Consider the following 24,281-nt stretch of genomic DNA (forward strand, 5'->3'; position numbering starts at 1 on the left):
AAAAATTATACCAAATCTACTCCAATACTCCAATTTCGCCTCTCTGATCCCTTATTCTTCATTAAAAAAAGACTAAGAGACAACAGTCAACAAATCTGACTTAAAAAATGTTAGCCAGTTCAAATTAAATTTAGAAAAAACCTATTGCACTGAATTCAGAGAATAAGAATATTTTACATTTTTATAGCTTTTAACCACGTATTACCATTTTAAGAAGAAAAGACCCACTTCAATTCACTTTTGAATATAGCACTAGTGAATCCCAGTAACATGCTCCTCTAACACCTTACTCAATAGGATGGGGAGTCAACCATGTGCATCAGACACAAGCAATGCAGCCTCCTGCCATATGATTAGCATTATTTTTCTTTTGTAACTTGGGTTGTTTCCCTTGCTCTCTCTCCCCCAAAGAGAAATCCAACAACTACTGTACCTGCTCTTCATGTATGACGAGACTAATCAACCCAACCAATTAAAATGTACTATTCACTGAAGCAAACCTTGATGCCTGTCATTAATCATGACTATTTCCACATTAAATCTCAAATTCAATTTCTAGTCTTTTCTGCATTACTGCTACAGAGTAATTTGAAACATGACATTGCTGAGTGGGTTTAAATTTTTAGTGTAATACATCTTCTGATAGGCATTTATAGAAAAAGATCACTGAAACAACTAAAATCCTATGCAATACCATTAGGGCAAAGAGCCAATAGCAACATAAAAAAAACCAAAAAACAACCAAACAAAAAACACCCCATACTTTGCTTTTCTAAGCAAATAGTTGATATGCTTTATGTCTGGGAAGGAAAGTTGTGATAAACCTCTCCGCCATAATACAAGCCACAATGTTTCCATTTTCTATTTTTACATCCCATAAAACTCTCAGATATACTACATCCTACCCATCCTCTGCTCAAGAAATCAAAGCTACTCTGAGAACCATCTACTGCTTTAACACTCTGTAACCTGTATTTCTTAAACAGTGTCAAATAACTATGGCTTGATCATATGGTGCTCTTGAGAATAAAGAGATCTTGGCCTCAGAGTCAATTCCTATCTAATCCTGAGAAAGGAGTCAATGGGGCGACTAACTATCAGTCAGGCTGCTGAATCACCCCCAGTTCTGAAACAGTCCTTAAAATGCTTGCATATGTCAACAGGTTGAAAGTTATCTGTCCCAAAATACCTAAAAGCCTGATCACTGGAGTACTCTGATGGCTGAGTCAGTGTTACAGCTAATTTGATTAACAACTTTTCCTGAGGGGACAGACACATCTCTCCCCTCTTTCTACGTTCACAATGTTCCATTTGATCCAGACACTGGCTCTCACCTTGGCATTGGGACCTGGCTCACAGAAAAGCAGTGTTTTCCTTATGAGGTCAGTTTTAGACCAGTCTAGGTCTTAATTTAATAGAAGGGTGTTGTGGCATTCAACAGACTTAACACAAGTGAAAATTTAGCTTTCAGCATGGACTTTAAACACCTACTGCCACTAAAAACCAGGTCAGTATTTTCCACAGAAGTCCAGGGATTTCTGCATTCACACAGAACCTCACCTCTCACCCTAAGGTAGGTTGATTAGGGAAATAAGGAGCTGCTGATCTCTCCTTCACAAAATGCACATATTGCCAAAACCTCAATTACCTTAAATTAGCAGAAGACGTTATTTATTATTAATCAAATGGATGACTAGGAAAAGGCAATCAATCAAGTCCTGTGCAAGACTGGAACAAAGATTTTATTCAGACATTAGTCAGCTCCCTTCACCAAAGGCTGCACCCAAGGAGAATGTTATCTGTTAGATAAACAGATGCTTTACAAAGCCCAGTAATAAAAAGGCAGCCATTAGCCTTCATTTCTCAAATCAGCTCTTGCTGGTTGGTATCTCCCATAATTTACTACTTAACTCATTCTGAAAAGCAGCATGTAATAAGCCATCCTGACATGTATTTATTGGGTGCTCTTCACAGCACAAGTGCTGTTAAATTGCTTCCCACGCACCAAACTTTTCACCATCAATATTTTCAAACTGCAAACGTGAAGGTCCTTCAGCTTTAAAAACTCCATGTCTGTACAATGTATTAAGTGTGCACTGCAATATATTGTGATATAAGGTAAACTTTGGTAGAAAGAGAATTGCTGCAAACTGGAGTATACGAGACGTATTCTCACATTATTTTAAGCTTTGTTTAAAACAGAACCATTTGGAAATAGGGCTTTTTAAAAATTATTATGAATAAAAATAATTGCATATAGCACCAAATAAAGAACAAGAGGTGGACTGGAATAATTTCTTTGGCCCATATAACTTGCAGTGTTTGCTAAAACCCAGCATTTTTATATAGAACACTGCATCCTCGTTTTTGCACTTTCTGGACAGTGCAGGAATAGCAATGAGCATCCATCAACAAGCACGGCTCCATCCTGCCCAGAAGTCAGGTCTGGAACAAAAGTTCTTTTACCTTGATCATTCAGGGATTCAGTCAGAGATGCATCAAGTACTAGCTACTGGTTAAAAAAAAAAAAAGAAAAAAAAAAAATTCTTTCCTGTGAAAAGGCAGTTCCTTAATACCTTAAGCTGCAGCAAAAGGTCCTGGTCAGTGGTTGGGATATTGAGGAAGCAGCATATTTCTCTCTTCCATCTCCTGTTAGCATGCTACAGGAAAGCCAGACAATAGGCACACTAATACAATACCGCCCAAGCACTGCAGCTGCCAGGGCATGAGGAAAGCAGGGCCTTTTAACGCCAGGCAGTGCTGAGAGTAATTTAGCCAGTAACGCTGTCTTCCCAGTAACTCCCAGCAGGCACAACTACATAAGCAGCAGACAGGTTTTCATCAAAATAACTGAGGATACTAGGGTGTTTACAAGAGACTTGCATTTATGACATTTCATTTTGGCTGAGTGAGGACGGTACACTCTAAAAGTTTATTTCCAAGTTTAATGAATTCGATAAAAAGTCATTAACTTTTTGTTCCTCGATTTCATTAGCTGTTCAAATCTTCCTGTTCCAACAGAGCCTATGAACCCCATGCAGAGACCAAGAGGTCCCCCATTAGAGAGATTAGCCTAACAAGCTTTTTTTTTTTCTTTTATTACTACACTAAGCAAGTGATTTTTCATACATAGCTTAAATGTTGAAAGTTCTTTTACTGCTTGAACCCTCAATCTGCTCAGAATTATGCTTCTATTCAAGCATGTGACTGACAGGATGCCAGAGGTCTCAAAGACAAGCACACTGCTTTTCCACAGTCTCCATAGACGTGTGGAGTGCTGCAGGCATGAACCTCCAATACCGCAGTTTGAAATGGCATTATTACCTGGTCAAACCAATCCAAAAGTTACTTTGACCTGAAAATGGAATACTGCTGCAGCTGATACCTATGTACAGTGAATGACAGATCTCAGGGGAGGATCACAGCTACACCAGAGTCAGCAGATTTTGGCTCAACATACCTATACCATACCATACCATACATATACCACTATGTGAATCCACTAAGTCTGCTACAAATTTCTTCATATATAATTCATTCTGCACCTGTAATGGTATCACTTCAACAGTTAAGCTGCTTCAGATGTGCAGCAAATACTAAATAGCCTGGCTGTTTGCAGTCTTTTTGTTTTTCTTACTTTTTAAATACCTTTTTGAGCTGACTCAAATCTAAATGCAAAGTCTTGCATGAAGGCTTAGCAGTATTTGTGACATTCTCTTAACTTTCAATCCATAAACAAGTTTCTGATATACAGCAGAAACAAACATAACATCATCATCTGTGATGGATAAAGTCATCACAATATTTCACATGTTTCAAGGAAGAAAAAAAAAAAAAAAAAAGAGAGCGCCTTCTTTCACTTCTCAGCCTGAGTAAATTATGGCAGATATTAAAAAAAAATGTCATCGTTATTTCTATTACTGTCATTATGAAATTTTGTCTTCAAATACAGATGATGCTCAACTCAAACAGGAAGAAACATTTCCTGGGAAGAAACCGTTGAGGAAATTGGCTGAAGTTTTAACTTACTCAAAATCTGGTAGGTGAGAGAACAGCACTGAAGCAGGAATTTCCATGCAAACCACTTGCAGTCATGACTAAAAGAAAAAAAAAAGGGGGGGGGGGGAGTTGGAATTGGTAATATGTAAACATGGTGCTTATTGATGGACTAATGGAAAACAGATGAAAAGATAAAACAAAACCGCGAAGCAGTTAACTAGGAAAGCAGAGCTGTAAAAGGACTGTGACTCTGGAATCAGGCAAGAGACAGCACCAAGTTCTCCTTCAATGCCAAATCAACCTCTCCCTCTCAAACTACAGCTTGTGGGGCCACTCAACTTGCACTTCTCTTCCTTAACTGATGTAAGAGAAAGTTGTTTCTTAATGTACAGCAAACAAATTAAAAACAATCAATACTCATTACAATTAAGCACTGTAACTTCCCTGCCAAGTGGCATGAGATAGGTTTTCCTATAAAGCCTTCTTACCAAATGAATTCTGTGTAGGAGCATGCTAGCACTAATACAAAATCATAAAAAAGAAATGTCTCCAGTTTTCTTGGCTTTCTCACATTATATTACTGGAAATTCAACAAGGAGCAAGGGCAAAAATTAATGAACTACCAAATTTAGAAAAGAAACACACACATAGGTTGATAGGAAGTTTAAATTACAGATACGAGGTGAGGCTTTGACATTTCAAACTCAAGGATGGAGAATAATGAGGAAGTTAAATTATTGCTCATGTTTTACCTGGAAGATAGCAACCAAGACAATTTTGTACACAGAGGACTTGAATCTGAGCATATATTTAAGCCATTCTTTAGTTATGACAGAGTCTTCTTCATTAAAATGTAGATACTAGCACCTAAATTTTTCATTTCCCTAGCCTCCTTCTTCAACATTTCGAAACTGAAATATCCATTTTATAATTCTAACAGCATGAACATCTCATGCAATTGTAACATTGATATTGAAAATGAAAAACTTTAATACTGTGCAAGCTGAAAAACTCTGAGGATATGACATGGTATTTTCAGTGTGATTTAACACTGCAGCAAACAAAGTAGAAAAAGCATAACCATTTGTGATGATTCTCCTGAAACCAGCACCAAAAAACCAAAACAACCCTCCTTTTTGAGATTCTATCCCATGCTGTTGCAGCTCTCATCAGAAAAAAATGCCAACTTTAATTTCTACACAGAAACCAGAATGGAAAAGTCAGCATTACTGTGCTTCCAGGCACAAAAGCCAGTTATTTAAGCTGAAAATATGTTTTTACACAAAGGACTTCAGAAGGAAGAGTAAAGGTAGCTTACATTAATTGTTTTATAGTTCACTAGGGCTCCTAAATCACCTAGAAACAACTTTGATTGTTGGCCTATAGAAAGTGCATTCTCCTCCTGAACATGGAGCAACAAACTTGCTTCCAGAGGGTAAAAATCCTACTAAAAGCTGCTTCACAGAATTTAATTTGGCATGGGCACGCTTCGGGGTTTTTTTGTGTTGATTTTGTTGTTGTTGTTGTTTAAGAAACACATAGGGGAGCCCTTTGATCTCTGTAATGCATTGTTTAATATTACACTGGAGCAGGGGAAAGATGCATGTTAGTAAAGTTGCACCATGACAACTACTTCGAGTATTTCATTGCCCGGCTTCTCTGTGCCTTTTCAAGCTTAGAGTCCTTCCCCTCCTCCTTGGTCCCTTCTGCAACTTCATTCTTTACTTTCTAATACTGCAATGTCATTACAGCATACTTCATCATTTAGAGCCCATATGACTTCCACTTTGGTTGTCTGGTATACCTATACCAGTTTACATATAGCTCCACTGGAAAGAGGAGTGAAAACCAGAAAGATTGCTAGCAAGTGCATTTCTAGCCCTGGGTAATCTGCATCCTAGTAAGTATTATAATTGTGCTACTTCATGAAATGGCAGATGTTTGTGAGACAAGATGGTCAAATCAAGAAGTATATCAGTAGCCTGTTGATAACTTGCTTTATCAGTATTAGAAGGAAAAAGCAGTGAGAATGCCAAGAGACATTGCTGTGGATAAGTGGAAAATAAGAGTCCCTTGCAACACATGGCTTGTGGAGAGAAAGGTTTAGCAATTGCCAACCACAAGATTTCCAGTTGTTATTTTCCTGACAAATTAAAAAAAAAAAGAAAGAAAGGAAAAGGGGGGGGGGGGGGGGGGGGGGGGAGGGATGGGATGGACTTGTGCATAATCTTGTTTTTAAAAAAAAACAAAACAAAACTTTTGCAAGAAAGATATAGCCTGCTCATACCATTCTCTCTTTCCCAGAAAGTCCTAAACTAAGGACAACATCCCTTGTCATGAGAAGCAGTCAGGAGCCGTCAGAACCCCTTGTGTATCAGCTCTACTCTTCTGTTGCATCTGCAGGCCACTCTGCCACAAGACATCAGTTTTTTCACACTCCTCTTAGGCTGGAGAACGTTCCTGGCTGCTGCATAGCATTTACGTCCTCTCCTCCAGTAGTCTGATGCCAGAAGGTACGTCCTCTGTGCAACCCTGTGTGGCTTAGGGCAAGGAGCAAGCTGGGTGCACAGCACATTCACCTTTTAAAACAAACTCTTATCAGCTCTCACCAAATCCACATTTACTTCATTATAGCTCCCCCCCCGAATACCTCAACACAGTAGCTTCTAACACTACTTTGCTGAGTCCTTGTAAACACATCAGTGTTCTTGAGTCCCAGAGCAGCTTCAGACTGAGAAGCTCAGATTATGTAGACAAAGCTACCTTTGGTATCTATTTTGTTGAAGCTACAGTTCTAAAATCAGCTTGTTTTTCAAAACTTGTTTAGCTACTTGGGTAAGTCAATGGGAGTTATTCCAAGAGGTTTAAGGCTCCTAACAAAAGCCAATATTTGCAAAGGAGGAAGCATTTTTTACTGGACTTAATTACATTATTGCAGTAGTAGAATTCAATTTAGCTTAATTCTCTGCATTTACAGCTCTGTATTAATGCCAAACACCATGAAATAAAAGGGGGTTTAATGTAAACTGGCTTACCAGAAGATGTTTTAGAGCCACATACGATTTTTCCATTTCTGAGCCACAAAATCCATATATATTTTTTTTAGTTTTTTATACTTACGGCATCAAGTTCAGAATTCAAGGCCCAGGATCTGAGGTCTTGGACAGTTGCTCCCCTTTGTCCTCTGACAAACAACTATTTCAAGTAAACTCAGATTCTGCTTCTTGGTTTGCACAACATAAGGTATTCCTATGGCAACATTAGCAAGTTCAATTCCTAAAGAGGAAAGGATCAGCTTGCAAGTGCTATTTCTGTATACAGTACTAGTAGTTTAGTTTGCTTTGAACTTATCTGCCAACTACTCAATGCTTTATATATGCGCTAATACTATATACAGTTATTTGTTGCCAAGAGGTTACTATCACCGTTTGTCAAAAAGCATGCCAATGTAATGCGTATTTAACTTGCTTAGAAATATCTTTTTATAAAGTAGGATGGGGGAAGAAAACATGGACTACATTACAGCACTACTGCACCCTTACAAAGGGATATCAATGGGAACAGAAAAGATACTGACTGCAGAAGTATATACAGATAAAAGCAAGAAAACCCATGGAGAACTTGATTTACACAACATCAATAAAAGTATCTCAAAGTTCCAGATGTTAAAGTTCCAGTCCAATTTCGTAAAGAAAAGTTTAGGAATTAAGCTAAAAATACTTACAGAAATAAAATCGTTAATAGGAAGACTTAACCAGAACAACGTCACACAACCTCCTTCAGGAATTCACTTTATACTGATTTTCTGCTTCCCAAGTGACTTCCAAGTCAGACTCTAAGGAGCGAACAGTTGGTTTGATGCAAGAAGATAACTGGTACGCAGTTCAGTACGCATAGTGCTTATTTATTCAAGCTGTACATAGCTAATGCCTTGTGGTGGAGTTACGAAGTGCAATGAATACGTAAGGAACTAGACTGTCTAAAACCAACGGATGTTCTACCTTAAAGAGGGTGTCAGAAGTGGACCGTTGTGAAGTAATTGCTTTTAGATAGGATACAACATTTTGGAAACAGATGTTACAGTTTGTTTTCCTTACTCTTTTGACCTGAAGTGTACATCAGGAACCTCTGGGATGAAAAGGGTGCTCAAACTGGAAGAACAGCCACAGTTTAGTTATTTATAGCCTAGTTTGTTCCATTTGCTTTCAGAACTAACATGTTTCATCTTAGCTTTAGCCCGGAGAGGACCATTTGACACAAACAAGTTGAGGAAGTTGCCATTTTTACATTATGCAAGGAGGGAAACAAACGCCTTTTATTTTCATGAGCCATTTCTCAGGTTTTACTTTTATCCTCATTTTGTCAGTTAACTGATAAAGGGTAGAATGGGGCTAAATTATAGCTCAACAACTGGAGAAGAAGGTGTAAAGGGGAGTGTAACAGATCGAAGAGGTACAGTTAGAGTACATCAGCACACTGGAAGGAAACATTTCAGTTTACAGCAAAACAGGATTTACTGCATAAATCAGAAAGTGGCGATAAGTGGCATGCTTCTGGCCACTTCATCACTTCATACAGCTTAATGCACCCTGGCTAGAAGGCAAAGAATAGAGATTTGACTAAACTCTTCATCTCTGCCAGATGTGGCCTTGAAAGCAGCATTGATCATGTTCATGAGTGAGGACAAAGGAATCCAATACCTAAACATGTTTCGCTCAACAGGAACATTTTCTGTGTGCTATTCTGCAGATTTCCTCCATGTCCATGAGCTGGGTACCTCCTGCTTTAATCTAGCAAGCAGCAATAATGGCTGCAAATCTAAAGTTAATTTCATACTACGGCTAGGAGAACCACATGCCAAACTCTATTTCACACTCATTTCTTAAAAGGTAAAGGGTGTTTATGGTAGTTTGTTCTTTAATAAAGTAAGCACTTATAGGCCTTGTAGCCATACTGTAATATTTACAGTGTTCCTTGAAGTGTAGCAGAATTTTTTTTTCCTTTCAAACTACAGAACAAAGGCTTTATTAAAAATAAAACAACAAAAATGCTACGTATAAATTAAAGAATGTCTTTCCCAGCATGAACACTGCTCACTACATCCTCTTCGGCAGCTCCTCACTGGGTTTCCGGGACTATTTTCAGCTAATTTGGAACATTTAAACCAATCCAAATGGTCATGAATTTACCAGAAGAAATTCACTTGAGTTTTATCACTTTAAAGTGCAATTCACCAGTTTATTTCATCTTAGGAAACATTGTACTTCAGACAGCAGCATGGAACAACTCTAGAGAATATATATTAGGTTTTTGAAACACAATGCTAAGTTATATTTTATTTTCTTCAGCAATAGCATTCACTGGATTCTTCATGTGGCATTAATTATTTTCATGTTACCATGAAAATATGTGTGTATGTTTTTTAAAATCTACTTTATATATGTCTACATGGAGAGGGTCAGAAATTTCAGTCAAACAGAAGCTTGAAAGAACCAGAATCATATTCACAATAAACTAGAAACTCCTCTGAAATATCTTATTCCTTCTCTTCTTAAGATAAGATATTTAAGAAACACTCTGCAGTTTAGACATATGAAATGATTTACCTAAAGAGACCAGTTTTTCAAACATTGCCTGACATCTATCCCTTAGGACTTGTAACAGTGGACAAAGGATATTAAAATACTTTTAAGAGATGAAGAATTAAAGAAATTACACTGCCCTTTTCAAATGTAAATTATTCTTGTACTTGGGAAATATACATACTTACCAAGCATATTATGCTTTTCCTGGGATAGCATTTACAAAACCTCACCACCTGGAAACAGCAAGTTAAATTTGCTAAGGGTAGTGTTTCTTTTCTCGCAGGACATCAGGTACCAAAATAATAAGGTCAGATCTTGAAATGCTGCACAGAATTGTACCACTTCACGAGTGGTAGATATTGGACCACAGTTTTTTAATTTAGAGCCCCTCACCTGACAGGTCAATGCTCCAATATTCATGCTGCTCACAAACAAAAGAAAAGTGTAGCTCCAGTAAGCATCTACATGTTTATGGATCCATAATATTAAGTGTTTATTGCTGGAACAGACTTTATAATACAGTATCATCCAGCTTTTAGTGCAGCTGTCATGAAGGACAACACCAGGAAACACACAGCCCAAGCGTAAGTTCGTAATTACCAACAAACCACCACCTACTGTAGCTCTCAAATAAGTTTTAAGGACTAGTCTATATTCAGGTTATTCTCTGTATCATAGAAAAATATTAACTATTAGGTCATTCTCAGATAAGAATGTTTTATAAGAACATAGACAGTCTTCAACTAGCTAAAGGCTCATTTTAGCTGGGCTGAAGGAGATGCTGGCAGCATGACACCAGGCTTTGCCACTACACCTGTTGTTTCTACAGATATTGACCAGTCATTTTAAATAATAAATAGCTGTGAGAAATTCTGTATGTAAAACACTGCAAGTATACAGAGCATTTTTCTTGGAAAGCAGATCAAAAACAAAGGAAAGACACACTTCATGTCAAATTCATTGTTGGACAATGAAGGTAACAAGCTCGCTTACAGGATCAGTTGTTTGCTAAGTTACAGTCAGTAAAAAAAAAAAAAAAAAAAAAAAAGAAAAAAGTTAAACTCTCACAAAGAGGTCCTGAGCAGTAAAGCTCACTATAGATTCTAGGACAACTTGGTCAAAAAAGTTATCCTGAAAATTGATTATAATTCAAGTGGTATGGGGGGTTGTGGCTTACTGTGGTTGCCATAGATCATACTTCTGCCCCTGGTATTGAGTCATTAAGTGCAAAGCAAGTATTTCTGCATAATGGAAAAAGATAGCCTTTCATAAAATTACCTTTCTTCTGTTTCTGATTCCTTGTAAAGGGATTTACCCCCCAACTTGTAAATTCAATAGGATTTAGAACGCCAGTATCAAAATAAACAAATCCTGAAATGAATGTTCTCAAATAATCTTTACAGTTTTATGCCCGTGTGGTGGGTTGGCCCTGGCTAGACACCTGGTGCCCACCAAAGCCACTCTATCACTCCCCCCTCCTCAGCTGGACAGGGGAAAGAAAATATAACAAAGGGCTCGTGGGTCAAGAAAATATAACAAAAGGCTCATGGGTTGAGAAATGGACAGGGGAGATCACTCAACCAATTACCATCACAGGCAAAACAGACTCAACTTGGGGAAAATTAACTCAATTTATTGCCAATGAACCAGAGTAGGGTGATGAGAAATAAAACAAAATCTTAGAACACCTTCCCTCCACCCCTCCCTTCTTTCTGGGCACAATTTCACTCCCGGATTCTCTACCTACCCCCCATCAGTGGCGCAGAGGGGCGGGGAATGGGGGTTATGGTCAGTTCATCACACATTATTTCTGCTGCTTCATCCTCTTCAGGTGCAGGACTCATCACACTCTTCCCCTGCTCCAGTGTGGGGTCCCTCCCACAGGAGACAGTCCTCCACAAACTTCTCCAACATGGGTCCTTCCCACCGGCTGCAGTTCTTCACGAACTGCTCCAGCGTGCGTCCCTTCCATGGGCTGCAGTCCTCCAGGCACAGACTGCTCCAGCGTGGGTCCCCCATGGGGTCACAAGTCCTGCCAGAAAACCTGCTCCAGCGTGGGCTTCCCACGGGGTCACAGCCTCCTTCGGGCATCCCCCTGCTCTGGTGTTGGGTCCTCCCCGGGCTGCAGATGGAGATCTGCTCCACTGTGGACCTCCCTGGGCTGCAGGGGGACAGCCCGCAGTCTTCCCCACAGGCTGCAGGGGAATCTCTGCTCCGACGCCTGGAGCATCTCCTCCCCCTCCTTCTTCACTGACCTGGGGGTCTGCAGGGTTATTTCTCTTACATGTTCTCATTCCTCTCTCCAGCTGCTGTTTCTATGTGTCCCGCAACTTTTTTTCCCTTCTTAAATATGTTATTACAGAGGTGCTACCACTATCGCTAATGGGCTCAGCCTTGGCTGGCGGCGGGTCTGTCTTAGAGCCAGCTGGCATTGGCTCTGTCGGACACAGGGGAAGCTTCCAGCAGCTTCTCACAGAAGCCACCCCTGTAACCCCTCTGCTACCAAAACCTTGCCGCACAAACCCAATATAGCCCGACAAGGCACTTTTGGTATGCCAACTATAAACAAACAAATAGAAACCACAGGAAGAACTTTTGCTTAAGATTTTGTTCTATAGAAACTGATCCAGAGCCTCATCTTTGCAAGTGAAGTTTACTACAAAACAACAGGTTGTTTCTTCTGTTACCTAAGGTTATCCAACCTGCAGATGATGTGCTATGAAGAATCCAAACCAAACCATAACAGAAGACATCAAGTTCATTCTGCCCCCCACTTTGCATACATTGCATCTCAATTGTTACACCTACAATATAGACACCTATTTTTGTCACACACCAAGTGCATAGCAAAGCCAGGTAAGTCTGAAAATGAACTAAAACAAGCTCCTACATCAGCATTTTAAAAATGTTAAATTAGCCCCTGTAAGACTGGCAGCACACTGAGTGTCTCTGAAAAAACAGATAGAGAGAAGCTTTGAGCAGGCTCCAGCTCTCCATACCTCATCCTTGCTATGCAGAATTACTTCCTACGGATCTACATAATCACATCCATGTCACCCATTACGGTCTGATTTGCTGTACTCCATCTGAAGCAATTCTTGGTTTAAATAACATTTCCTTGCTTGTGCTATTAGCTGCATGACAGTTAGACACAATACTATTTAATAAGCTTTTAAGGCTTAATTTCACTCTCCCCCAACTTCCTAAAAAAACCCAGAGATTGTTAGAAGTAATCTTAGCTCTGTGCTCCCTTTTTCTTGCTTTTATAAAGTTTATTTGCAAACTATAGATTGTCAAATAAGTTTGTCTAATATTGTCATTTCTTCCTCTTATAAAGACAAATGCACAGCTTGTTTATCACAGCTGCCTTCACAAGACAGTCTGTGGTCTTCATGTTTTACTCCTCCATGAAACACTGCAAATATGTTCAGCTTGTAACGGTGATTTTGCAGAAGTAATGTTCACAATGCAAATGTTTCTCCTGTTTTCCTACATTTATGAGAAGAGAAATAATTCTGCTCATTGTGGGATTTCTCTAAGATGAACACAGGACACAGCACAACAAGGTGTTACTCCATAAATTCAAATGCCAGCCCTTGATGCAAACAGCACTTCCTTCAGTTTCTGAAGGAGTGATTAGCATCACTACAATTGCATGAGTGAGACCTTTTGAAAACTGAAAGGATCTTAGTTATCACAGCTCACCACGCTGCCATTAACAATCACTGCAGCATTCTGAGTTACCGTATCTGCACTATGGATTACATTTATACAATGCTTTTATTCATTGAATCTCAAATTGCTTCTCATTAAACAAGTGGTAATATTCCTTTCAGGGCATCAACATAAACACACAATTCAACAACTGGGGAGCTTGCAAACATTTTCAGAGCCAGGTCAAAAACTCCCTGACATTTATGAGTTTCCCTAAAACACATAACCTAAAGAACTACTGCTCCCCATATGCATAGGACGTGACAGGTATGGGATTAAAAAAAAAAAAAAAAAAATCAAAACATCACAGCAAACAGACTTTAAGTAGGAAATAGAGAAGTCTGTTTCACTTTTTATGCCTTTGTCAGCTTCAAGCTTACTTATCTCCCCCCTAGTTTTATGGTTGCAAATGTGTTTTTCATTTTTGTTGGCCTCCTCTTAAACTGAATCCAGATAGTTCTTATTCAATTTTTATCAACAGTCAGCTGCAGTTTTACTACTTCAAGGTGATGTGACAAGAGCCATATTTTATTGGATTAGGCTAAGCATTTTGATGTAGAACATTTCATGCTTATTCCTGTAAAGTAACATGTTTATCTCTACGAAAATATAAATAACAAAAATCTCTCACACTTTTTATTCCCAGTTTATTCCAGGAACTCCATGCAACTGTTGGAATGTTGACGGACTATCAGAGGCTGCTGCTGCTGAAAATCATCACTAGCAGTAGTAATAATGCTTTTTCATAGGTAACCATGATGTGTTGTGAATGTAAAAGGCAAAAAACAGACTGTTCCTCTCGAAGAATTGCTATGTATGATTTCATTGTTCTTTGAAAGACAGATGATCTATTGTGTTTATCATTTACCCTGTTTATTGTCACTAAAGCAGAGATTCAAACTGCTGAGTAAGTGTGACTCATGTTTGTGAATAGTTATGTTAAAGCATGTGTATTTCAACAGATAACATATTCAGATCTCAAGATTTTAATCTACTCATTTTCTCCTCCAGTTCCCCACAACACATGGTAACATTGGGAATTAAGAGGAGGAATTTGTTGTCTAACTAAACGCAAAGCTTAGAAGGTTACCCTGCGCTTCCCTAGAGGACACCTGATTGATACCAGAAGCAAGATCACAGGGCCCTCACAGTCCTCTTTGCCAAGCGCCATTAGCACTGCCTACAAATCACAAAAACTGCTGTCTATTTATGAACTAGTGGGAAGAGTGAAAAACACATATTAGGAGCACTTATTTAATACCTGCTCCCCCCACATCACCCTCCATTACCATCTTTCCAACATATTTTCAATTAACATGCCAAAACACTTAAAAGACAGAATGATATTCCCAGTAGCGTGGTTTTCCCAGGTGCCTATTCTTAATTTCATTTGTAGCCAACACACACTTCTAATTTAGACTGGATAATGTATGTGATACTATTGTGAATTGTTGCATAATGCTTTGTGATTAAGGCAACACATTCACCCGAGGCATACAATATTTTGGTAATAAAACCCACAGATAAAACAACATATAAAAAATAAGTGGCATTTATGCCAAAACTATGAGGGTATAGACCAAAAAAACCCAGAACATGTCACCCTCAACAGCAGATCATATAGAAATACAGCCAATTCAAAGACATTTTTTAAACCCTATTTGTCTGATGAAGACCAACACCTTTATTGCAAGGTCTGAAAACATCACAGAACAATTTCAGGCAGGCAAAGTATTGCATTACTTACGTTGCTTTCAGGTGAGTTCCTGTGCAAGTAAAGCTGGATCCACAGAGACAAGCAAGTAATGCATTTCTCTTGATCCTTACCTTGTAGTCCACTCCTGCTAGTCACCCCGCACTCAGCCATCCAGTGGATATTTTAAAAGTGTGATAGTCAGAAGCCCATAAAGAAGAGGAAAATGGCCCAGCCTCATTAGCAGGAAAGCTGCAAGAGGGGCAGAGAAAGGCAGAGCAGTCCCACATAGTCAGTGCATCAATCACACACACGTTGCAGATGTGCACCACTGCTATATAATCATCCCTATAAACTGGAGCAGCTTCAGCAGAACAGCTCCACCCAAACCCCTGAAACATGGTCACCCCTACCTGGCCTAATTCCATAGATGACTTTGGCTGTTGAGGTGGGTAAAAGTTTCTAGGATTCAGATTTGAACTATGGCACCAAGAATCATTTTCTGGAGTTCCCATGATTTTCCTCACACTTACCCGCAGCTTTGGCACATCTATTAATAGCTAAAAGTTGAAGGAAGCAGACAAGTTAAGAGTTTGAAAGCCTCTGCATCATCTACTTTTCTATGTAGATTTAGCCTTCTACATGCTTCATAGTCCAAGTTAGAAAAGCACCTTCAGTATAAGATGGTTGCTGTTCCACTGAGTCAAACACACTGTACTCCCTTCGCAATGGATGTATTTGTTCATTACATCTTCCATTACCCAGTTTAAACACGACTCTTGCTGAAACAATACAGAAACAAACATCTTATCTTCTAGCTACGAGAATTTACAAGTGGCAAAACACCATCATATCATGCAACATAAAGAAAGCATTAGAAAAATGTCATGCCATTATTGCACATCTGAAAGACAAATTCACATAAAAGTTGAAGGTGCCGCTCAAAATTTCCAAGGCAGGCAAGTTAAACACTTGCTCTTTACTAGACTTAAATGCTAGGGACAATTTTCAGATTGCAATAGATTAAAACTGTATTCACTTTTGCTAGATGCAATTATGTAAATTACATAACAAGGTTTTATTTTTACACTCTCAAAACTCTATTTTGACTTTACAAGATGAGCACCTCATCAAGCCTATGGTAGCAATTCCTCTCTCGCTCTGTAATGTAAGGCTACTGCACCAGGTCTCCTATTTATAAAAGAGAATATTAATCACTCTTATTTTAAACCTCAGACTACTTTACTTCTAGTTATCAGCATTAAATGTACTCCACCCACGTGCCCTGCAAGCCAAATGTTGTGAAACAGTTATTACAAAGAATGAAATTAGAAGTTAAAGCCAGCTGAGAAGTGAAAGTCAAATTATATATGCATGCTATTGGTTTTTAGTAAAGCTGTGCAAATGTGGAAGAAGTTGGCCATGAATATTCATTCCAATTACATCACAAGCTTAAATGCTGCCATAGTTAAAACCTTCCCATGCCTGCTTTCCATTGCAATACCAGTTATGAGCTTTACTAATCATACTAAAACAACAAAAACAAAGGTCCAAGAACAGGAATCACACAAATACCATCATAAAGAAAAGTCAGGACAGAATTTCATTTGCATCCCTAACAATAGGATTCCTGCTCAGGAAACGAGTTAGCTCTACCAGGCACCCAGCATGGAGCAGAAACACCACTGCACATTTTGTTGCTAGCACCAAGGCGATCAACATTTGAAAACACTCTCCCAGGAATAATTCATAAAAATACATACAGAATATAGCCCAAAACAGAGTTGACTTGAAGCTCAAGACTAGGTTCTAAGCACAAAAAAGGCAGACAGGTGTTACCTTATTGTCACCCTTTAGTATTGTGCTATTGGAGATAAAACTACACTTCATGTGCTAATTTAAGCTAATTTTAGCATTATTTAATACATCCTACTATCCACTTAGGTCGAGCTATCTTCAACTGTTATCCATTTACACTTAAACCTGTTCATTAGGTGGATAGTAATAGGGTCCATTAGGTCAAAATATATTATGGCATATTCATTTTGCACTATTTTAAATGACAAAACCTACATGGCAAATTAACATATCAATTAACATTTCAATATAGCTACAGCATGGGTATAAATGCCTTAGCCCATTTGCCAGCAGCCCACTGGTTATGAAAAAAGGGGGGGGGGGGGGGGGGGGGGGGGGGGGGGGGGAAGAAAAAAACACCAAACCCAACCAACCCCCCCCCCCACACACAATAGGATACCAAACTTTCTTAAAGTTGTTCCAATGCTATAGAATCTAATGTGATTACTTTATTGCCTTTTTTAATTTTTTTTTTATTAGAGAATCTGCAGATTAATTCACCAGTTACACAAAAAAAATTCTATCTGTATTTTCTCAAGAGAAACTGTCTATTACTCTAGTCCTGAATACAGACCTGGACAGTTAAACTGATATGCCATGTATTTTTCAAACATACTCAGAGTAGAACTATCACAGTTGTTACACCCAATATCATTAGTTTAGAAGGCAGAAAAGAACCTGGTTTGCCCACTGATATGGTATCTAACTACACCTAAGATTCCACAATATTCCTGGCTATCAGACATGTCATACACACAAGCTTATTGCAAAACACCATAAAAAAAAACCTTCCAGAAGAGTTTCCCAAAGAATAAAAAATATTTTCTTGTTTTCTGAATAAGTTATCTTTTGGGGCTATACCACTGCAAACAACTAAGTTCTCAATAAACTTCTAGCACACATGCAGCCATATGTTTGCAGAGGTATTAGTTTCTAGAAGCAGAGCTTTATAAAGAGTTGTAAAATGAAGATTAGATTATTACCACTTCCTCTCACTCTCAGTTCTTAAAATCCATCTTGCTCCCAATGAAAGACAGAAGTGGAATGCATGTACATATATTCAGATTGCTCAAGAAAGTACAGCCTTTGTGGAAAAGATAGATTTATTTGCAGTTCATTTTTCATAGACATACAAACACTTGTAACATGCCAAACAGAGGTGTGTTTTGCTTAGTGTCTCAAAGATTCATCAGTATGGAGAAAATATAACTGGATATGCTGGGTTTTTAAAAAGCAAAACAAACCCCATAGACACACCATGGAAGAGTTCCTACCAGCCATGCAATGAATTTGGAGAGCTTCACTTGGTTAAGTTAGGATCAGGTACTGAATTGTGAAGATTCATTAGTTGTGGACTCTTCTCTAGGAAGCACAGTGAAGACAGCTATTCTGCCCATCTCTAACTGGGGCTTTATACCAGCATGTTACATGCAGAAACTCTCACTTACTTTTCAGGACTATTTGGAAAACATGGACAAGCTCTAACCCCACTCTGGAAAGCATGTTATTCACCTGGCTTCTGTAACCACTTTCCTTGACACATTAGGGCTTTTACAAGAGCCCTCTGAATCAGAGCTTCTCTAAATTTGAAGGCAGTAGCCAGAATTCAAGGGGTGAAGGTGAGCTACACAGCAGCAAGAGAATCAAAATACCTTTTTATATGTCTGCAGGTGCAGGAACCCTGACATCACTTGAACTGCAGTGAACCTTCCTGTGTCTTTAGGGCATCTAGCAACATTTACCCTACCCTTGCATTTTCAGAGGCTAGAGTTATGAAGACAAACCTAATGCAGTGCCAGTATGCTCTGAAGGGAACAAGATTAACTTCCATTGTGAGAAGACAGAGCCTGTGTATGACTAAAAGGGACCAAGCACTTTCCGTCTCACATAACATCTCAGAAGATTAGCTGTAACTTAGATTCACAAAGCAGCAGCAAAACAGACCACATTGCTGTAAAACACTCAGAATACTTTTCTTTCCTGCTGGGGGGGAGGCTGTAGGGAGAGCAAGATGTTTGAAGACTTTATCACTGCAGTGGAACAGATAATTAGGCAATTAAAACTATGAAAAGTGGACAAATTGCCACTTCTAGATGAATTGCGTTGCAGAACAAAGATGGGAGAAGCAAGAAAACAGAAATGAGAGCCTTTGGCAAGCATTTTAATAGCACAACTAAAAGAGGGGCAGCTCAGGAACAAAGGTGAAAGGGTAGTTAATTTGCAGAAGCTTATCTGCTTTTGCAAAGGAACACTTTGAAGGAGTTGGTCCCTAAAATAATCTTGCTTTTCTTGTGCTGATCATTAGAACACATTAATAGAAATCCAAGAGGTCTCATTCCAGCAAGTAATTGAGCAAGGCCCTCCTGTACTACGTTTTTTAATGACATTAGCAGTATCTTCACACTCACACAGACGCTTGCTGTTTAATCATTCTGCTCAATAGGAAACCCCCAAACAAACTCATTCTTACCACCCCTACTTGCTCCCAGGGCATGGAGGATGAACCATCATTTCACATACCACAGTAGAAGTAATGTGGAAGAACACCCAAACCTCACACAAAACTTTCCTCCCAGCCCTCCATTTGAGGCAACTTTGGTGAAGGTGCTGCTGCTCATGCACTGTCCATCACCACAGTAACTCAGTTCCAGAAGCCTCTTCCAGACTCTTTCCTGCGGGTGCTGGACCCCCATCTGTGCCAAGAAGGAGAATAAGGGAGTTATTCTGTTCCTACCAGCTGTAAAGGGGCATGCTTCTCCAGGCACATTTTCTTTAATGCATACATCTCACTATACGAAGCTCTTGGTGGAGGAGGCTTTCTTTGGTACAGCAGCAGAAACCTCTGCTCGGTTACTAAGGTTTTCCAAATTAGAACACATTAAGAGGTACTCTGGCAAAATTTGCTAGTCCAGCTCTGCAGAGGTACTAGCTATGAACTTCTTAGTTTACAACCTCATAGATCTGCTGCAGCTGCAGGTTTAAATCAGGACATACCAAACAGGCTACTGACCACACGATGGTATCAGGTGTGCCTATTCCCCTACTGCCAACTGCAGGGAGAGGCTGCTGACTCGTCACACCCTGTTGCAAAAGGAAGGACTTTATAGCTGCAGTTCAGTCTCATTTTATTATTGTAAATAATCAAGGGGAAAGAAAAATGCTATTATTAAGACAAGCAGAAGCCACAGAGTGCAGCTAAGGATTACATCTCATTGAATTGTGGAATATCTCCCACCACAATAACTGTCAGAAAGATGGAAGCGTAAGAAGAGAATGAATCTTGTGCCTCACAAAGGATTTTCCTTGTAAAAAGTGTTTAAAGTAAACATAGAAAAAACATTAAACAATATGAAGGAAATGAAGCAGGAGTGGGATGAATAACACAGGGGATATTGCTTGAATATTCAAGAGCATGTATATGGTGTCAGTTAAAAACCCCATAATAATAGTGATATACAACAGTTTTTATTTCTTGGCTTTCAATGCATAAGTTTTAGCAAAAGAAATACTAAACAATAAGCTCTGGGATAAATGTACACACTTCAACGCTTTTTTTTTTTTTTTAACTCAACACTCCTGAGCAAGATTTCTAATCATTTCCTAGTTATGAGTTTCATAGGTAATGATACGGAAACATTTATTTTAATTATAGCAGGTGTTTGATATCTATACAACAAACTCATTCACATGGTTTATTCCTTCTTGAATCTAGTTCTTCCAGTTCAAAACACAAGTAGCTGAGTAGAAAAAAAAAGTTTATTAGAGACTTTGAATCCTAGGAAGCCACTCTTATCTAATCCAAGCAGCTTGAAATGAGACATTGCAATAGGAAAGAAGTGGGTAAAACTGTATGATACCATTGCATTGGCTGCAAAGACAATGATAGCGCAACACTGGCATCTTTCAGAAGAAAGGGGGGTGGGGGGAAGCAAGCCTTGGACATTTTATACTCTCATTTCTAGCTCTCCATATAGTGCTATTCTACTGTCAGACTCAAATGTTAATGTATCCCTTTGCCAAAGCAAGGCAAGCAGTAGAGGCACAAGGACTGCTTGAAAACTCCCCATTAGATGAACTGCTCTAGATGAGCACATGGGGAAACACTACCAGAACACAGGTTAACCCTTATCTCAATGGGAGCTCAAGCAAACAGCATGAAGTTTATTGCCGATCACTTGTGAGTATAGCAGCATACACCCTATGTTGCATTATCCCCTAAAAAAAAAAAAAAAAAAAAAAAATCACAAATAAAGTACATCAGATACACCATACCAACATGCTGTAGGGGATGAGGTCTTGCAGACAGCATCCTACCACGATAGTAAGTAATTTCTTTCACTATATTTTCTTCTGTGAATTTCTCTTTTGTTGTTGATATTAAAGAGACATCTTGGCATTAATCATGAATTATAACCAACATCTGACAGCTCTTTTCTGTGACAGATTTTTACAAGTTTTTAATCTTTCCTCTGCTGGTGTTTGACAGCCTATGGATGACGGGGGAAAAAATGGAAGAAGAATGATTAAATACAAGAAGATGCAATGTTAAACCAATCTTGATTTTAAGAACAACCAACCTGTCCCGTGTTCTTAATGTGAAACAGACATTTTCTCGTGCAGATTTATTTGAAATCCAGTAAGGTTAATATGAGAAAGCTGTCCTAGAACTATATTTCTTTTCTAGAGAGACAAATTGAATAAATTTCCCCAGTTTCTACAAAAGGAAGCTGCACTCAACAGTCCTTGGCACTTTCACATTTGCTATTTTAAAAGTCACCTCAGTCTGCTTTAGTTTATCCTAAGAAACAACTTCAACATTAAAATTCATGCAGGAGCACATGTGCTCCAGACAGCCAACACAGACACACACCTCCAAGGTTTCTAAACTTATCTGAAAAATACATGCTTCTTTTTTGCTCCTTGACTATGAACACATTAAAGAAAGCTTCAGACTTTGTATTTAAAAAACCCACATCATAACAGAGACTCTTCAGCCTTATACAAATCTCTCCACTAATAATTTAGTCTGAACTGTATTATTAATTCCAAAAATCATACCCCCTCCAACCAAACACACACACATAAAACTTGGAGAAGTCTGACCCTCACCTAAACATTGTCCACATTTCAACAGGCAAACAGCAGTCAAGCATAACATTGTTTACTATTGTCAGGAGTTCCTAAACAGATCACCAATACTCATTTAATCAGCTGCAATAGGTGGTGCTGAGAAGTATCCTCATGAAAGGAATGACCAACAACAATAACGTAACAACTTACCTCAGAGCACCATCACAGGAACTACTAGATTTACAAAGAATAGAGGATTTATTTTGTTTATTGTTTGATTTTAGCAAAGGGGACAGCATAAATAAGTTGGGTACTGTTCTACCTGCACATGGTAAGGCACACAGCGTGTAGGTGACAAGCAGGTACTCAAAATGCATGCGATAAGCAGCGACCTAGATTTTGAACCAAGGTACACACGCTTCAAACAAGGAGAAACACTAAAGTAGAAAATGACACAGAGAAGTACCGATAACTGACAGTTACGAAGTCTTTAGATTTTTGAAGCTGCACATCAACTGCTTTCAGAAACACATCTCCAAACACACTTAAATAGCCCACTACAGTTGTGAGCTATGGCAGATTGACAAATACAGGTTACAAACTACACAAGTTAGAAATAATTACATAAGGCTTTACAGCATAGCTCCAATCTTCACTGCACAGAGCAACTTCTTTCAGAGCAGCAAATTCCCAGAATTAAACCAAAACACCTCTGAAGAGACAATAATAAACTCTATCACCAGCCTCCTTAAAGGCTACAAAACTCCCCCCACAAAGCTAACAGCACAGTAACGGTATGAAGTAAAATGTTTTCTCTTACCTTTGCTGAGAGTGCCTGTAATGAGCTTAAAAATAGTCTGGGCAAATTTGACAATCCCATGCTTGCATCTCTTTGAACAGCCACTCATGGTTCAAACGGGTGGAAAAGCTCTTCTCTCTTACGAAGTCCAGTAATAACAAAAAAATAAAAAGCGAGTGCTTTACAAAGTTGAGATGACAGTTTGTGCAATGCACAAAACTCTACTCTCATGCACTGAGCCCCAGCCTCTGCACTGAGGTTTGCCTCTCTGAAGCTACTAGGAAAGATTGCAGTGGAGAAATTTGCATCCCCTTTTTGTTAAAGGTACAGCTATCCCCTTCAGCCTCTCGGCTATGATTGCACACACATGCCGCGATGCCCTGATGGAAGTTGCTAAGCTCAGGCAACACCTCAGCCAGGCAGGGAAGGAGGAGGGGTTTGCTTCACCAGGCTTTGCAGGCTGCCAACGCCGGGCACTGGTAATGCAGCAATTAATGCTGGAGTCACAGGGTGGTGACTGCTGCAAACAACAGTAGCTGCTCTTTGAAGACTGTTTTCTTCGTGCTCTTTTCCAGCTGATTTCAATTAAGTTGTCAATTTTACTCTCGTCAGGCCCAAGGGAACCAGAAAATAATATTTTTTTTTATTCTACCAACACTATACTCGCACTTTGCAGGTAGAAGGCTGCAGAGTATTCCTTTGCAAAACCTGTTTGAAGAAAGAAAGCAAAGCTGCGCCCAGAAAAAAGTCTCTTCTTTTAATTTTACCAGCTTAGATGCTGCTCAGCTGGTTATTTGCTCAACACTCAGGGACGTGCCCGTCAGCCTCCAAGAGCCTGCAGGGCTTGTACTCACACCTCTGTGCAGCACGGCACCGTTTCAGACCTTTACTTTTTGTACGCTACCTCACGTTGCACTTGTCCGATGCTCACAAGGCTCCCTCTTACTGTACTGCGACTTTATCCCCTAGCAACAGCCACAGCTCTGGCTTCTCCAGTTCAGTCAATTATTTCTGCGTGCCTGGAATACTTTGGATAAAAAGACTTGATGTGTCCAGTAGCAAAGCAGAGGTGCCTCAGAGCTTCTGACCCCACCTGAGCGCTGGGTAGTGTCAGGCATCTTAAGGCTTTAATTCATGCTGAAGTCCTCTCGGATGTTTTTAAACAACCCCCAAAATACAGTATTTGCTTGTCCCGGGGTGGGTTACAAAGCAGATTACCTCAGGCTTCTGCTTACACCCAGCTGCCACTCGTTAGAAGACTCGATCAGCCCCGTCTGTAACAAAGCCACCTGGAGCCAGCCTCACCTCCGAGCAGCAACAGCTGAGTCCTCTGCCTTGACCGAGAAACAAGCACAAACAGCTTGTCACGTCAGGGAACAACGGTAATCCCCTTCTCTCAGGGGTCTCTAAACTGCTTTCCAGGATAATTTACATCCCTCTCGGGCAAAATTCAGGGCTGTACCGCCTGGTTCCCCTGACTGTGAGACAGGCGACTGTCAGTCCTTCCCGGCTGGAAGCGCCCTCCTCCTCCCGCCTCACACAGGCTCCCCCGCGCGCTGCCGCC

General features: G+C 39.5%; 1 protein-coding gene across 1 annotated transcript in view; it reads right to left on the reverse strand.

The window, feature by feature from the left end:
- The window catches only part of KCNIP1 (potassium voltage-gated channel interacting protein 1), a 467,611-nt gene extending 444,359 nt beyond the window's left edge, over positions 1-23,252 (reverse strand). Inside the window, exon 1 of the mRNA XM_029998235.2 lies at positions 22,739-23,252. Coding sequence (XP_029854095.1) covers positions 22,739-22,826 — 88 coding nt within the window. The 5' untranslated portion in view covers positions 22,827-23,252. The remainder of the gene's footprint in view (positions 1-22,738) is intronic.
- Between the last annotated feature and the right edge of the window lie 1,029 nt (positions 23,253-24,281).

Source organism: Aquila chrysaetos, chromosome 22, assembly GCF_900496995.4.
Source record: "Aquila chrysaetos chrysaetos chromosome 22, bAquChr1.4, whole genome shotgun sequence".
In the NCBI taxonomy this organism is placed as follows: Eukaryota; Metazoa; Chordata; class Aves; order Accipitriformes; family Accipitridae; genus Aquila; species Aquila chrysaetos.